The sequence below is a fragment of the Barbatula barbatula genome (genome assembly GCF_947034865.1).
Source record: "Barbatula barbatula genome assembly, chromosome: 24".
NCBI lineage: Eukaryota > Metazoa > Chordata > Actinopteri > Cypriniformes > Nemacheilidae > Barbatula > Barbatula barbatula.
The window spans coordinates 8463332-8478505 of NC_136787.1; the positions used below are offsets into that span (position 1 = coordinate 8463332).

Genomic DNA, 15174 nt, shown 5'->3' on the forward strand with positions numbered 1-15174 from the left:
AGGTTTGTTGACAGTATGTGGGCAGCGCGTCGTCAAATTCAGTCTCAAATTAATTGGGGTCACTGAAGATCGCGAAGATGGGGCTCATGACCTCATGACGTGCTAGAGAAGAGCCACTCTAATCCACACTACGCTTTTGTTTCTCTCGAGACTCTTTTTTTGGCAGCTACTGTATTAAAGACAAGAGCAGGCAGTGAAATGAGTTTTGGCTTGTCTTTGAGAGCTGTGTATGTGTGTGTTTGCTGTTCAAGTATACTTGAGCATTTCGAGAAAATAAACAACGAAATCTTTTTAAATATTAGGGTTTTAGCGATATCAAAATCTCACGGTACAATAACGCCTCGGTGTAATGGGATACATAAACAATATTTATTAATATTATAATGACAAATGAAGACTTGGAATAAGTGCTATAAGTATTCTACAGACAATATTTCATCATTGCAATGATGTTCAAATTAACCATGTTATATTTTATTTATCCTCTAATCATAACTGTTGCTTTGAGGTATGAGGTATAGAATCGCCTTTCGATTCCGATTCCAAATTGGAATTGACTTTTGATTCCCAACCCTACTCAAAACTATTATAAAAGAAAGGCTTTTATACTAATATGCGATATCTTTCATATGTATAAATATATATCAACGCAATCTGATGGGAATTCATACCTATTTTAGGTGGCTCTTTCGTGTGAATTCCTATTTACTACGATCTCATTGGTATGTTTTCTTATTATTTGACTTTTCCCCTGTGACGTTTGGTTTAGAGTTAGGTCCACCTCGTGAAACTCACGGTTGTGGCTGTGATTTTAAGGTGAAGTAAGGTGTTATTTAGCCACATCCTAAAATATGTACGACTTCGTTTGATATCAGGTTATAAATATATATACTGTATGTAAATAAATACATACGCAGTCTGTGTATTGAATGTCGTGCTGAATGACACGAAAAAAAGGTTGTGCTCACTGACAGGAAAACATGGGGATATTTGTGTCCATGAACACGAATTAATAGATTCAAAATATGTGTCTATGTCACGAATTGCCTTGGGACTGGGATATAAACATGGCATTATAGATTATGAAGGCCCACCACCGTCTAATTTGTTTCGCCAAAGCTTCAAAATGAACTGAAAATCTTTTTACAGTTTTCGTAATAACACAACAATAACGTTGCTGATGCAACAAATGTTGATGTGTTGTTTCCGGATCTGATTCTGCAGCGCATGCAACTGCACTTAATCAGACCTCCGCGTCGCCTGTTTACATACAGTATACAGACAGGCGCGCACAGTGGTCCGGTGTTTACAGACTTTTGTCCTTCAGAGAGCGATAGTGACCAGTGTCATTTTGGATAAAGCTTAACTTTAAGTAAGTGGAAAAATGTCTATCTGCGTCTTTTCCATTCAGTGAGCGAAAGAATGATTTCAAAACAGCGTTTACAAGCACCTGTCATTGCTACTGACTGGACATATGATTATAATCCTTTGTTTGTAATTATTATTTAATGTCTGACAACAGAAACATTAAATATGGTAACAGTTTTTTGGGGTATTTAGTTGTTTTAAAACGCAGTAAGTTCAGAGAGTAAACGCATGTACATAGCAATAATGTCACAAACACGCGAATTAGCACGTAACATAAACTTGCACCATATGACGGGGAAACATTTATTATGACAGATTTTTCGTTAGGCAAAGGGCAATAAACATGGGATGTGTTCAAATATATAGCATGTAGTATACAGTATACAAATACATGTCATGTCTAAAACATCAAATATAGGGTTAAATAAAGGGTAAATGTGATTCATTGAAGCACTGGCAGGGTGACTGTTCACCGCAGTTCTAAATACAGCACCTCTATTTCCTTCACTCATATCACAATGTGCCCTCTCCTCAGACACAGATATCACAGTTTGATAACCTTAGACTTAGTCTGTCTGCTGCTGTTCAATTTAGCAACATCTAGTAAGATTTCACTTGATGTACATTAGTGACCCACCTGCGTTGTCTCAACAAACATTGTAATGTTAGATGGTAAAGTAAGTCCTGAGAGCTTAACAAAGGGACTTCACTGTATTTACAGACATGTAGTTGATTCGATAGATTTGTTTACACTGTGTTATTGATTTAGGTGTAGTGGTCAGAGAGTCGCACTCGTAACCAGAAGGTCACCGGTTCGATTCTCCGGGCCAGCAGATAGCGACTGATATGCCCTTGAGCCAGGCTGCACTGCCCACTGCTCGGGTGTATGTGTTCAAGACTTTGTGCGTGTGCACACTACTCACTGGATGGGATAAATGCAGAGGTCACATTTTGGTTATGGGTCACCATATCTGACAAATAGGTCACTTTCACTGATAATTTTGATGTGTCTTTAAATAACAGCAACACCATCACAACAGCAAAAATGTCCACTGCTAATAAATCACTTATTTCATGTATTGTTTAAGTAATTACTCAACTAAATACGTAACAGCATTTTATTCTAGCATCCAAGCTATGTTTTAACATCATAACAATGAGACATCAAAGAGGTTAACTTTGCACACAGTATACTTACATAAAATAATAACATTTACTATAATTACTACTGATACAAACATTAATGTACATTAACATGTATTAATATTATTTTATAATGCATATTTAGTAAATATATAATGTGACGGATCAATAAAAAAAACGATTTTGTCATTGTTTATTCCCCCATGTTATTCAATACCCATACAGTATATGACTGTCTTCCGCGAAACACAAGAAAATGATATGATATTCTGTTTGATGTCGATGGGATCCAGTGTGGTTTGTTTACCTATTTTCTTTCAGATTTCTTCTTTTATGTTCTTCTTAAGAAAGAAAGTTTGGACAAATTTGGATTGACATGAGGCTGCTTTAGGTGATTTTTGGTGAACTGTCCCATTAATAAATAAACGTAATTAGCATCATGCTTTTTTAAAGTGGTGATGTTATGATCAATTATTTACTTTTTTTCAGATTGTATTGGTCACATGAACATAATAATGCATCATTTTGGACTTACAAGCATGAACATAAAAATGCGAATCAGTTTCTGAAACATATGAAATACAGTATATGAAACATGTGACATCTTACTTTATGTGACCTTCATCAAACCTGCATGGTTTCCACATATCATGACATGAAAGTTAACCACATGCTGATTCAAATGCTGTAACTCTCTGCTCAATGGGAGACTCTAAATGAACATTGAATGTCAAGAGGGATTATTTCAACATTCGGTGACCTTTAATGGAAAGGAACTAATTGAGGGAAGTATGGATGTTGTTTATGGAAGTGTTGTGGGATTGGCGAGTCACCACTTTCTGTGATGTGTCACTATACAGATTCTCTGTGCTTTACGTATGTTCATGTCAGTAAATCAATAACAGTCTCATTGCTATACAGAGAGTGATCGGTGTGTCTGCTCTCCCGTTGTTTTTTTCTGATCAGCCTGTCAATGATGAGATGTGCGATGTGTGTGAGGTTTGGACGGCGGACGATCTCTTCCCCTGCCGGATGTGTACGCGGGTTTTCCACGATGGCTGTCTGCGGGAGATGGGGTACCTGTGTACAGAAGCCCTCCAGGAGATGAGAGAAACAGCCCACACTACCAGCGGCTGGAGTTGCTATTACTGCGTGAGTTTTATCTCCGTACCCTCATGAATAAATGCATATGCACATCGACAGACTATAAACACTCCCTGTGTGTGCTGTAGAAGCACAAATCAGCTCTTCCGCACGCAGCGGTTGTATGTAGTTTTATTATTAAAGTACATTTAAATTCAGCTTACAATGAACAAAGTGCTGTTCAAAATACATTATAAAATGACGCTCTCCATCTATGAATATATATAGAATGAGAATATATATTAGGGCCATATTTAGGGTCATTTGAAATCAATTTTATTCTTTTCTCAAATTCGATTTCTGTTTTCACTTTACATTTTTTGTGACCAACTTTTAACCCATTTAAAGACAAAGTCATTTAATGAATAAAAAATGAAAGAATCAAAGCAATTAAAGAAAAAAAACTTCCTGGAACTATCTGAAGGCATGAATCACGCGAACCATCCGTTATCGCAACTCTCTCTCTCAATGGCGCTGGTTTTCTTTTATTTGATTGGCTGGAATTCCGTAAACCCTGTTTGATTGGTCAACCATTTAACATTGGGTAGCTCTGCACTAATCTCACTTGGGCGTGACTTAAAATGCAAAGAGTTCAGAGGTCACATGTCTGACTTTGAGTGCCGTTCGAGACATTTATTTGCGGGTTTGAGTTGGAAATATCCGAAATTGGGCCCTGGCCCGATTTATACCCTGATCCCAAGTATCGCAATAAGAAGGGACATTACACTGGTTAAAATTTTAAGTTGTCATTTGGGATGATGCAAGTGCACACGTGAGCGAACTTTATATAAAACTGTGCAAGTGGTTTAATATCACCACCTTGTAATAGTTCTGATGGTATAGCGTTTTAATTATATAGACCACCTGTGCTTTGGTCATATCCGCAGATCCCATATATTAACACTTCCCAAAGGTCACCACTAAGATGAGTCTGTCAAGATGATTATGTTATGCTAGAGGGCCTGTGCACTCTTCTAAGTGCCCCTTCTCATCTCTGCATTACAAGAGTCTGGGATTAAAATTACAGAGTGGCCTGTCAAAGCGCAAGAGTCAAGTAGAGAGCTTATCTCGCTCACGCAGGCTGCCTAAATAAATGGTTTGACGTTCGGAGAGAGCGTAAGATTTTTTGTAACACTTTGAGTATGGCGAGGGCCTGTTGCAAACAAACACACGCTTTCATGAAGCACTTGCTGGTTTCCAGCCAGACTCACACCCGCAAATGGTTTGTATCCCGCGTTGCATTAACAGCTGTGAAAACATCTCTCTAAACAAAACGTGAGGCACTTGCTGTTGTCGAAGTGTCTGGCGTGCAATTCCTCGGAGGACTCCATCTCAGCTTGTGTTCTGGTTTTCACACTCTGACCTCAATACCACCTGCTGCTTTTCCACACCTGCCAATGTAGTGTGAATTGAGAAAATCAACTGGGCAGAAAACAATTCTTACTGGCCATCAAACCTATTTTGCTAAAAAGGTAAATTATTTACCTCAGTACAATTGTTCAAAGTTTTGCTCACCCAAAATTTTGAATGATGTCATCATTTGTCTTGTCATTTCAAATCTGTATGATTTTCTTTCTTTTGAAGAACACAAACGAATATATTTTGTAGAAAGTTGGTAACCAAACAACACTGGTCCCCATTCACTTCTATTGAATAGACACAAAACCAAAGCAGGACAATGTGTACCACCGTTGTTCATTCGCCAACATTCTTTAAAACATCTTCTTTTGTGTTCTGATGTTGTTTTTATCGGAAGACACAAACCATGTCTTATGTTCCAGTTCCTCACAAAATACTGGCCAACTGTTGCACAGCTGACATTTCCTCACCAAAGCTCTTTTGCCAACGTTTGGCATTTACCGAGTATTCATTTTGGGCTGTGCTATTACCTAATCCACGTGTCTGCACGTGTGTGTGTGTGTGTGCGCATCAAAGACTTGAGATATTGAGATTTGGGGTTAAGAGTGCTGTATAGCTTTTAAAGAACACAGATGTTTAAATACCAAGTGTATTTCCGTGCTTTTGCACAAACCAGGGAGTTAATGAGAAAATACAGAGGCATGGAGAATGCAGGCATGACATTTTGCATTTAGCATGAAGACCGTGGTGTAAAATGAATTTTTAGAGAGTCCGGGCTGGGTTGTCAAACTGATTTTGGCGCTTGTTGTCACGGCAACTCTCCAGTCAATAGAATTACCACTATAATTAGCTGTGTGACAATTTAGACAATTACCGTAGTTAAAACACCAATAAAAGAGCTCGATCTGATATGACATGCACCTGGTGTGAAGATGAACAATTTTCAAATAACTCATAAACATCGTTGATGATTGGGAATGTGACGGACATCACAATGAAAACTGTGAGATAAGGTGATTTAGAAATTGTGAGACATGTGATACACTTTATTGCTCAGTGTTATGTAATTATTCCGATCCAACTCCATCCCGGGTTTTCGATTTCTCACTTTTTTTCGCTCGCCACCTGCTCTCAGTTTGTGCTCAGTTGCCTCTTTAGATTTTTCAAAATGCATTTTTTCACGCCAAACCATTTACAGATTCTGATTTGGACACACAGTCAATAGGAATAATCTTGGAATGGATTTGCTGTGTGTTGTTTTCCCAGCTGTCCCCGTCTTCCAGTACTGTGGATCTATTTCTGTGATATTATCCCTCTTGTTAAAGTGTGTTCTGACATCATTGGAGGTTTTGTGGATTCACTGTTCTTCACTCTGGGGATTTTGACCCGTGGCTTTGGAGAAAAAAAGGAACTAAATTCCAATCTCATTTCAATCATCACCCTTAGAGGTGGAACGTTTCCCATAGCCATATGAGACACAACTGAGAAGAAATGGAGGTACAGTAGCTCTGAGACCAACACTCCCATCTGCTCTAGTGTCACTGTTCACATGAATTCCCATCAGACTGGGAAAAGCTGATTGAAACACAGTTTCTCCCTGGGCTATGAAAGCCTGCAGACAGTCAATAGAAAATCTAATTTTGCATTAGATATGAAAGGAACAGTCGACGTTTAATCTCTGATGGCGCTCTTACACCTCGAACTCATTAGATTCCATAATGAGATGAGTTAGTCGGGTTGATTATTACTCGTAATTCACAGACTGCTACTGTGTTTAGAGTGAATGCAGGAGATAGAAGCACCTGCTGCTGAATATAATGAAAGTAGTTTGTTTTTAGAGGCTTTGTGCAAGATGGATGCGTGATCTTTTTAGTCAGAGCTGACCATTTAAACTCTGAAATGTAAATCTCTCATGTTTAACTGGAATTTTACTGTTTTAATTTACAGAATTGCCACAGATTTTTTCAATGCTGTAAAAATGTCAAATTGCAGAAATAGATTGCAAATGTACAAGTCTGGTGACAAATAACATGAAACACGTAATTTAACTTTACAAAGAAATATTTTATGGTATTTTTCTGGCACTGCCAGAATATTACATTTTGTTAAATATTTCTACAGTGACGTTCAGCCTTAAATGCAATTTTGAGGTGAAATGATCAATGAAAGGGGTCCTATTTTGCCAAAGGCTTTACTATGTTTTGATTTTTAATAAATGCTTTATATTTAATACTTATTTCACCTGTGTTTTATGCCGTCATCTCAAATCCCAGAAAAGAGGCTGTTGATGGTTCTATGAAGAATGCTCTGATTGGTCGATCTGAGTCAGTCTTTTGTGATTGGTCTACCACTTAGAGTTTATGTTGAGATGTCCCGCCCATTACTATACTAAGTGTTTCAGGGTGTTTTTGGGTTCATGATGTCTCTAACCCAGAAAAAAGTATGTTGTAGTCCCAACAAATCGTTCATTGTAATCTTTAAAATGTGATTTCTGTCAAAGAAAATATTTTGCTTTTCTGTGAACTTTAAACATTTCGATTTGGTAGATGTTGTTTATGCTCAAACAGCATTTAAAGAAGTGCAATTCCATCAGACCTCCCCTTTAAAAAATAAATGTCTCCTCAATTGGGGTTGGGAATTTTTTTAATTTTAGCGATTCCAAATTGATTCTGCTTATCAATTCCGATTCTTTTCGATTCCACAGTTGAAGTAAAACATTGAGATATCAAGCTGTGTGATGATTTAGCCTGAGTATTGACTGAGCAAAAAAAAAAAAAATATATATATATATATATATATCTATGAGCAACATTTTGTGTATATTTATACACGTATCAACCATGTTTTTTTCCGATTTATTACAATTAGTACAAAAGCTTGACTACATAATGATTAATCTGTAGTAACTATAATGAAAGTCAATTTTTGGTTCCTGTACTTTATCAAGTTAACACAAGCACATTTCTGAAAATATGCACACATTAATTGATAAGAGGGATCCGATTCCTAGCCTTTCGATTCCGATTCCAAACGATTCCGATTTTGGAACCCCTCATACATAATTATGTTAAACGAGACTTTCTACCATTTCAGTAATAATTACCACTTACATGCATTGTTTATGAATTTATTTATTCATTCATTTTAAAGAACATTAACAAATTTGATTAATAGAATTAATTTCAACTGACAGCTTTCCCTTTTACACCAGACATTTGTGTCATAGGATTGATAGCTTCAACAAAACTTGAAAATCATTCTTTAATACAAAATACCCATTTCATCAGTGAAATTAGTTTACATTTAAAAGGCTGTGATGTAAAATTCCATTAAAAGTTTTTACTGTGACAAAACTGAAAGTCTTTTGCTTCTTATCCTACAGGACAATTTGAACTTGCTGCTCACAGAAGAGGAAATGTACAGTCTTATGGAGACCTTCAAGCAGTGCAAGATCATTCCAGGTGTTTATTTCAGGATTATACTAAAAGCTTTTTTCTGTGGTCGTGGTTTGAATGTACTGTATGATTTTGTGAACTGAAGAGAAGCAGCTAATGAAAGGTTTGCTCATTTATCACGTCAGTTCTGTAATTATGCCTGCGTCTCTGTTCCGTTGATCGATGAAGCTTACTTTTTCTTCAGAATCGTGCTTGGTATCAGATGAACTCCTGCAATACAGGCACTTTGTGACCAAGCAGCTTTTTGACAGAGACTTGACTGATGAGGAGGAAGAGGAGGTGCTAGCCCAGTTTGCAGATTTGGATCCAGAGAAGAAGGGCCATATTGAGTGGTCTGATTTCCTTTACCACGAGACACTTTCAGTCCTGCAGAAATTCCGCACTGAGGTGAAGTGAGACAAAGATTGTTTTCTTAATGCATCGACTGTAGTCAAAATTATCAAGAATTTTTTTAATCCGATTCCATAATATTAAATCAACAGAATTGATTTAAAGGGATAGTTCACCAAAAATCTAATTGTCCTCATGATTTATTTACCCTCATGAAAGAAAGTCATACTGGTTTGTAATAACATAATCCCTTTAACTGTGGTAAAATGTGTTAGAGAAGGCAATGCTTTGTAACCATCATGAATCAAATTAATAGAAAATATTTAAAATTATTAGTGCTGTAAAATCAATTCATTATTAAATATAATAAATATTTATAAATACACAATTCATATTTTAAATATCATTTACATTATGTAGGCCTACACTAATAAATTAAGATTTTATTTGCAAAAACTGAGTAATTATTACATAATCAAAAAAAACCAACTGGAGTTTGATTGATATTATTTGAATTGCACAATAAAACACACATGATATTTGAAAAGATTTTAATACGGAGTTATTGGTTTTTGCCAAAGATTTACTCATATTTGTGTTATGTATATTATTGTATTTAGATATACACATAAATAAACATGCCACACACACATAATATATTAACACAAACAGTTATTTTGGATTGTCAATACCATAAACATTCAGAAGAGCAATGTAAATCTTGTAATATTAAATAACTGCTAAACGTCTTTTGCTCGAGTAGAAAATGTTTACTTAATGCTTTGCTTTGTATATTTCCCCCAGCATGGAAATCAGGTACAAAATAACTGTAAGGAAATGCAATTACGTGCAATATTATAGTGACGGAGGACACCCGGTTCCTATGCAATTCTTAAAGATTTCCGCTAAGTCCAACTGCTTTGAATTTCAGCAATGAATTGCATGTTTTAGTCCCAGTTTATTTGTTTCTCCTATTGTGAGCATCCATTTTTTGCCACTCAAGGAGGCGTGTTTGCGTGGTAATGTGACGACAATGCATACCCTCTTGTAGAGCAGTTAGCCAAATATGCTATACAACATGACTCAAAGTGACTTTACCATAGGTGCATTCAATTCTCATAACATTACATAATTGAAACTAAAGGCCATGTGGGGATGCTGAACATTTTGTAAATTAAAAGTTGTATTTTGCTGAAATCAGCTGGAATGTTGTAAAATAATGCAGTTAAGAGAAAAAAGACAGAAAAGATAATAAATAAAAAATGTAAATATTTCTTGATTTTCAAGGTCCTTATTTGGTTTATGTAATGTCCAACAACAATTTACGTACATACAAGGTGTAAAACACTATTATTTTGTTAAAATAGGCAGTTATTCTTATCTGACTCTTCGTTCAGCAAATCATCTGTCTAATCACCTACTTTCCGCCAGCCTACTCTGATCTGATTGGTCAGATGTTCTAGTCTGCTGTGATTGGTCTACAGCGAATGATGCTCACGAGCTACAGTGTTTGGGGGAGAAGAGTGAAGTTCGCGGGCAGTCCTAACAAAACGTAGGCGGGGACTATATGTAGTGACGTATATCCGCCGCGGTTCACGAATCCGACAAGGGCACGACTTGTTTACGCGATTCACCGTCGACTCCCTTTTTTCCAAGCCAATAACTTTGTTATTGATTCACCTTCGGCTTTTTGCAGACTGTTTACATTCACACACGGCAACATTGCACACACCATAAAATGTTATTTACATGATCCAGGAACATGTACTCTCAAGAACCAGTTTTGTATTTCCTCGTGTGGACGCATTATGTCTTTTAATACTTCATCTCCTGTGAAAATGTACCAAAATCCCGCTAAGGTTAATGCCAATCACATTTTTCTTTTTATTCAGAACTCTCTATTGAGAATTCTTACGCCGAAGGAGAGGGACCGGGCGCGAGCTGTGTTTCAGAGTCTAGACCAGGACAAAGATGGAATCATCACTGCTGGAGAAGCCAAGCGGGCACAGACATCCTGGTTCTACAAGATTAACAAAGAGTCACAGTCCTGCAGTGTCAGGTGAGTCGGTCATTTGTCTGGTGTCTGGCCACAATATATCGGTTCAAGGGAGCTTTTAAAGGCATGTCAAAGGCAGCCAACACTATGCTCTCGTTTTATTAGCATGTATCCCAAATCTCTGCTCATGAATTACAGCTTAATTTTGCATTCTGAAGCTTTGCTGAGGGAATATGAATCATTGAAATGCCGCATTTGCTGTCAGGTTTGACTCTGAATTAATGCATAACGCACAGTGGATGACATAACAGCCGAGGCACCCATCTGTGGCACGGAAGAGAAAACGTTTTTCAGTTAGAGAAAGGACAGAGCTTTACAAAATACATTTTGACCGTAATATCATAACTCATAACTCTGAGAGCCCAGAGGAGTCAAAATAATGCATTTTGCAGTGATTTGTGGGGTGATGAAGCCGGGTACCTCAAATGCATCATGTGTTTATCTGAACCCTTAATTTCTCAAAACGCCATCAGTTTAGCCAAATCCAAACATCGAGTGTGAATTTACTGATGTGCCAGAAAGTGTGTTTCATTTGATATATTTATGTAGATCTGACATACCTGTCAAAAGCTGGGACACACTTAACTAAAACGTTTCTCATATTTGATCAAATGGCTTTGAAGAGAAAATAATTTGTGGTTGTGATTTCATTTCTTCCCAAAACAAACATTTTAATTAACTGTGTGAATTGGACCAGACAATGAAGGAAAAGCATTCCAACAAATGTCCAGCACATTAGAACTCTTTTGATACCGTTTAAAAGCATCCCAGCTCTCCTGCAAATGAATAATATTGAGAAACTCCCAAAGCGCTCATCCAGGCTACTGTGTAGAAGCTGATATTTAAGAGTACTTCCATTTGTGTTTTTTACAGCTTTGATGGCCTTGAAAATATAAAAAAATGCAGAAAATGATAACAACAAACTTAAAGGGAAAAGGAATTCTGTCTTCATTTACTCACCATCATATTGTTCTATTGTTCTGATAAACACAGATAAACTATTTCTTTGTAAATTTCTGTGTTCTGTTGAACACAAAAGAAGATATTTTGAAGAATGCAGGAAAGCAAACAGCTCTGGGCACTTTTGACTACCATTGTCATTTTTGGTATATGGTAGTCAATGATGGACAGGAACTGTTTGGTTATAAGCATTCTTCCAAATATCTGTGTATTTGTTATGTTGATCACAACAAAGAAATGTATACAGATTTGGAACAACCCGAGGGTGAGTAAGCGATCACAGAATTTTCCCTCTTTGGGTGAACGGTCCCTTTAAGCCCAACCAGGTGTGATTCTTTACATGTATTTTGCAGTAATTGTGTGTGTTGTCTGTGAAAGTTGTCTGTTGTCTGTGTGTTGACATCATCCTCCATGCTTTGTTGTTTTTTCCACTTTTCATCCTACTCTTGCCGCCAATTGTGAATGTCCATTTGCGCTGCAGGCTCACAGGATTGTGTTCCCCTTGCAATGTGGGGTAAGTTATTTCATCAGCATGGACTTCCCAAGAAACATCATACATTTCCCTGCAACATTCTCATTGTGATCATTATCATCCCATTCTGTCTACCAGAGCAGAGGCCAAAGAATCAAAGTCTAAAAATATCTAATGAACTAAATGGTTGTGGTTAAAGACTGTGGTCGTTTCTCTCCCAAGTTCTCTTTGTCTCTGCTGATGTTATAGATTAGATCCTGCCCTCTCATTTTCTGGATCAAAAGAAGGGCTTTTGTTCCTCTCAGAGAAGTCCTTAAAAATATTTCTCATCAGCTTAAAGGGGCAGAGCAGGTGAAATGAGTTCTTGAGTGTGGGGATGGTTGGTGTATTCATGGCGCGACTAAGCTTTCAGTCTAAATTATGCTCATTAAAATCATCTGAGGAGTTGAGATCACAGCAGACAGCACTCTGAACTCACAGTGGCTGTGGTTCTACATAAAATGTTTGGATAGCTTTTTAACACATTGGTTTGTTGCATTTGCTTCAAATTCACATTTCAAATTAATTGATTTCAATGGATGGAATTTTGCTAACAGTTTGCTAAATGACATGCAGTGAGTATAAGCACAGTATATATGTATATACTGTATACCTGCAGTGCACTCTTCAAAATAAAGGTGCCTTCCAATACCACAGAAGAACCTTTTTGGTCTTAAAGGTCCCATAAAGAACCTTCAACATCTGAAGATCCTTTCTGTTTCACTAACTGTTCTATCTGGTGAAAAAGGTTCTTCAGGTTATAAGAAGGTAAGAAAGAAATGGTTCTGTAAGTAACTTTTGACTGAATGGTTCTTTGTGTAACCAACAATGTTTCTTCTAAGAAATATTTACCTTCTAAGCACGTTTATTTTTAAGAGGGCATATAGAGTATACAGTACTTTATACATATGTGTACCTACAGTAAAGTGGTGGAACTCTTGATGAGAACATATTTTATATTTTTAACCATAGATGCAAAAAATGACACTATGTGTTTAAAATGCTTTGGAGGCATTTTTATGGATAAAAGATGGAAATACTCTACATTTTGAGGTGGAACTCAACCTTGAAATTCAGTGCCTGGACTATGTCTGCCCCGATCCTGCCTACTGTTCCTACAAAAGTTATCTTTGCATATTTAGCCGGGTTCTTTTAAATAGACATGATGGTGTTTGTTATGTCTTATTTTATTGTTCTGGAGAAGAGATTGTTTTCAATCAAATTCCAATTCATGGAGCAAATTCTTCTATTCTGTTTCCCAAAAGGTAAACACGCATGTAGATAAAACACACAAACAAATATATACAGACACAATAAGATATACTTTTTTTATAATGAAATTCTTAAATCTTTGCCTGTAATCCAACTATGTCTTGCATACAAAAAGCCATCAGCCTTCATAGTAGTTGCTTCAGGTTAGGTTTCATCTTTTTAAGGGTTACATAAGGACATTAAGAGTTTGAGACCCTTGAGAGTGTAAAACCACTGTCTGCTGTTCGCGGTTGTAAGTGTGTGTGTGCGTCTGCGTGTGTTGAAGAGACTAAAAGAAATGTGTTTTTGTTTGATTTCTTTTGTCTGCAGTATCAGTCATGTAGGTCCAATATCTGAGAGCAGTCCAGCGAGCTCCAGCAGTGAGAGAAGCAGAGATAGAGCCATGGAAAATGACAACAGGTTTGTTTGTTTGTGTGTGTATGTGCGTGTGTGTCTGTTTTTAATATGTGTGTGGGTACAGAATGTCAGCACAAGAGTTGTAAAACCTGGTGTCTTATGCTCTTCACATGTATAATACAACATCATGTGTCCTATGATGTGACAGCAAAAAAGCAAAGCTAAACAACAAACTGTTAATAATATGTTTTTTTCATTGTTCGTTTTATTTATCAAACGTATTGCTATGTCACACCATATTACACATGCGGCTTATTTGTCAACTACCCAAATATGGATTGGCGTTCCCGTTAGTGTATAATAGTTATAATTAGCTTAATTTAAGAAAGTTTAACTGTTTTGAAAAATGATTTAAGTTTGATGCCAATATAGCTAGCTAAATAAAAATATGGCTCAATAAAAATGTTGGATGGATTTGGAGAAGGCTTTCGACTGTGTCCCTCGTGGCATCCTGTGGAGGGTGCTTCGGGAGTATGGGGTCTGTGGTCCTTTACTAAGGGCTGTCAGGTCCCTGTACGGCCGAAGCAGGAGCTTGGTTCGCATTGCCGGCAGTAAGTCGGACTTGTTCCCAGTGCATGTCGGACTCCGGCAGGGTTGCCCTTTGTCACCGGTTCTGTTCGTAATTTTTATGGACAGAATTTCTAGGCGCAGCCAGGGGCCGGAGGGTGTCAGGTTTGGGGACGACACGATCTCGTCTCTGCTATTTGCGGATGATGTTTTTGTGTTGGCCCCTTCAAACCAGGACCTTCAGCATGCACTGGGACGGTTTACAGCAGAGTGTGAAGCGGCTGGAATGAAAATCAGTACCTCCAAATCCGAGGCCATGGTCCTCAGTCGGAAAAGGGTGGCTTGCCCACTTCAGGTTGGTGGAGAGTTCCTTCCAGAAGTGGAGGAGTTTAAGTATCTCTGGGTCTTGTTCACGAGTGAGGGAAGGATGGAACGGGAGATTGACAGACGGATCGGTGCAGCTTGTGCAGTAATGCGGTCGATGTACCGGTCCGTCGTGTTGAAGAAAGAGCTGAGCCGCAAGGTGAAGCTCTCAATTTACCGGTCATTCTACGTTCCTACTCTCACCTATGGTCATGAGCTTTGGGTCATGACCGAAAGGACAAGATCCCGGATACAGGCGGCTGAAATGAGCTTCCTCCGCAGGGTGGCTGGGCGATCCCTTAGAGATAGGG

General features: G+C 37.7%; 1 protein-coding gene across 4 annotated transcripts in view; it reads left to right on the plus strand.

Annotated features, from left to right (window-relative positions):
• phf24 (PHD finger protein 24) overlaps positions 1 to 15174 on the plus strand; it is a 41388-nt gene that overhangs the window by 23005 nt on the left and 3209 nt on the right. For all 4 annotated transcript variants that reach the window (XR_013786180.1, XR_013786181.1, XR_013786182.1 and 1 more), the window contains exons 3-7: positions 3478 to 3663; positions 8396 to 8474; positions 8653 to 8855; positions 10691 to 10857; positions 13907 to 13996. Coding sequence is in view for 1 of the 4 variants with exons in the window: in XM_079447971.1 (XP_079304097.1) it covers positions 3478 to 3663; positions 8396 to 8474; positions 8653 to 8855; positions 10691 to 10857; positions 13907 to 13996 (725 nt within the window). In the remaining 3 variants the exon portion in view is untranslated. The remainder of the gene's footprint in view (positions 1 to 3477; positions 3664 to 8395; positions 8475 to 8652; positions 8856 to 10690; positions 10858 to 13906; positions 13997 to 15174) is intronic.